A 2,297-nucleotide genomic window follows, 5' to 3' on the forward strand; every position below is an offset into this window, starting at 1 on the left:
AATGGATACCAAGGCTCAGATGCCACAGCTGAAAATGACAACAGGAACATAGAAAGTACAAAAGCACAAATGAACGTACCAGTGTTTCCACTGTGGTTTCATTTCTTACATCACATCATATGACAATATATGATGTCATATGACATCATATGACAATATATGATGTCATATGACATAACAACACTGTCACACCAACAACAATACTAAAGTCTGCTGGGTAAAAACAAAGGTAGAGCGCCTGATTATACAACCTCATACTTCATCATAAGACATCAGACCTCATTAAAAGACCTCAGCCTTCATTATAAGACCTCATCATACCTCATTATAAGACATCATACTTTATTATAAGACCTCATACCTCATTATACAACCTCGTACCTCATTATAAGACATCATACTTTACTATAAGACATCATACTTTATTATAAGACCTCATACCTCATTATACAACCTCGTACCTCATTATAAGACATCATACTTTATTATAAGACCTCATACCTCATTATACAACCTCGTACCTCATTATAAGACATCATACTTTACTATAAGACATCATACTTTATTATAAGACCTCATACCTCATTATACAACCTCATACCTCATTATACAACCTCATACTTTATTATGAGACATACTTTATTATAAGACCTCATACGTCATTATACAACCTCATACCTTATTATAAGACATCATACTTCATTATAAGACCATTATAAGACCTCATCATACCTCATTATATAACCTCATACTTTATTATAAGAGGGTCTCATACTTCACACCTCATTATAAGAGCTCAAATCTTATACCACATTATATGATGTAGTGTATGTGTAGATAATATAGACAAGAATCTATTACATTCATATCAATAATAATCACCATTCAGTTATCTAAATCTATAGAATTATGTCTTAGAGAAGGTACACACACACACACACACACACACACACACACACACACACACACACGCTGAGAGGGGGAGGGGCTTGCCTACTCATCAACAAGGGGGAGGGCCAAACACACTCTGAAACACACACACACACACACACACACACACACACACACACACACTGAAACACACACACACACACAGCTGCTTGGCCTGCAGATACAGACGGTGGAAATGGCGACAGTGTTTTGTTGGAAATCCAAACCGAGCAGCTAGCTGCTAACCTGCTGACCAACCAGGTTCACCTAGCTAACGTTAGCTCTGGTTAGCTGTCTGTCACTGAGTTAGCTCTTTGTTTTGTTGTTGAGACAGGCTAGCTAGCCGCTTAGCTCCGCTAGCATGTTCCGGCTAGTCGGCTAATGTTAGCTTGTTAGCAGGACTCAGCTGAAGGAGACTGGTTAGCTAGTTAGCTTCTGTTTTATTTCGTTCTGTCGAGCTGCCTAGTTGGTTAGCTTGCCAGCTTCTTCTGTCTAAATAGCTATGTAACCCGCTGGTTAGATCGCTTGTCTTTATTTTCTTCTCTGGTTATTTACCCAGTTAGCCTGTTAGCTTGTCTTTATTTTCGTCTCTATTAACCCAGTTAGCCTGTTAGCTTGTCTTTTTTTCTTCTCTGGTTATTAACCCAGTTCGCCCGTTAGCGTGTCTTTATTGTCTTCTCTCTGTATGTGGAGCAGGCAGGCAGACAGTAAAGACAGTAAAGACAGTAAAGATGGTTTCTGTGGTGAAATGTTGGTTTTAATGTTTGACTCGTCGTCTTTGTCGCTGAGCAGCAACATCAAGCTAGCTGCTGCTGGAAGCTAGCTGGAGCTAACTGGAGACCAATGTCTTTGTCTCTGGTCTGCCTGGTTTCTATCTGGACATGATGGAGTTATAGCAGACGATCCTGTGTTAATATGATGTGACGAGTCTGTTTAGCTAGTTAGGTTAGTTAGCACTAGGTTCGAGTAGCTAGGTAGCGCTGTTTCTTTGTTGTTGGTGTGTAGCAGCTAGCAGCTAGCAGCTCAGGGTTTTACTATGGAACAAGTCTTTGTTGTCCACAGAAGCCAAAGAGTCTGTTCACTGGCCTTTAACTCACTTTAACTCACTCTAACTCACTTTAACTCACTTTAACCAGCTGTCTGTCAACCAGCTGTCTGTCTCTGCAGCCTGGGTCATATTTACTGAACTCTTCCATCATCAGCTGTTTTTACTGAGCTTGGAGAAATACAGTCGGCAGGTTGAAAGCTTGTTGGTCTGCTGTGAAATTATTATTATTATCATTATTATTATTATTATTATTATTATGGCCGTCACTCCAGCCTGCAGCATCTACCTGCACATCCTCCTATTCACTGGTAAGTACTGT

The 2,297-nt window shown here is 39.8% G+C and overlaps 1 protein-coding gene across 1 annotated transcript in view; it reads left to right on the plus strand.

Moving 5' to 3' along the window:
- The first annotated feature begins 1,139 nt into the window (after window positions 1-1,139).
- The window catches only part of lrp12 (low density lipoprotein receptor-related protein 12), a 17,896-nt gene continuing 16,738 nt past the window's right edge, over window positions 1,140-2,297 (plus strand). The window contains exon 1 of the mRNA XM_071514393.1: window positions 1,140-2,286. Within this exon, the coding sequence (XP_071370494.1) occupies window positions 2,235-2,286 (52 nt within the window). The 5' untranslated portion in view covers window positions 1,140-2,234. The remainder of the gene's footprint in view (window positions 2,287-2,297) is intronic.

The sequence above is a fragment of the Centroberyx affinis genome, unplaced genomic scaffold (assembly GCF_046629955.1).
Source record: "Centroberyx affinis isolate AG114_WGS23_722 - 3 ecotype Tasmania unplaced genomic scaffold, CSIRO-AGI_Caff_v1 ptg008635l_1, whole genome shotgun sequence".
NCBI classification, from domain to species: Eukaryota; Metazoa; Chordata; class Actinopteri; order Beryciformes; family Berycidae; genus Centroberyx; species Centroberyx affinis.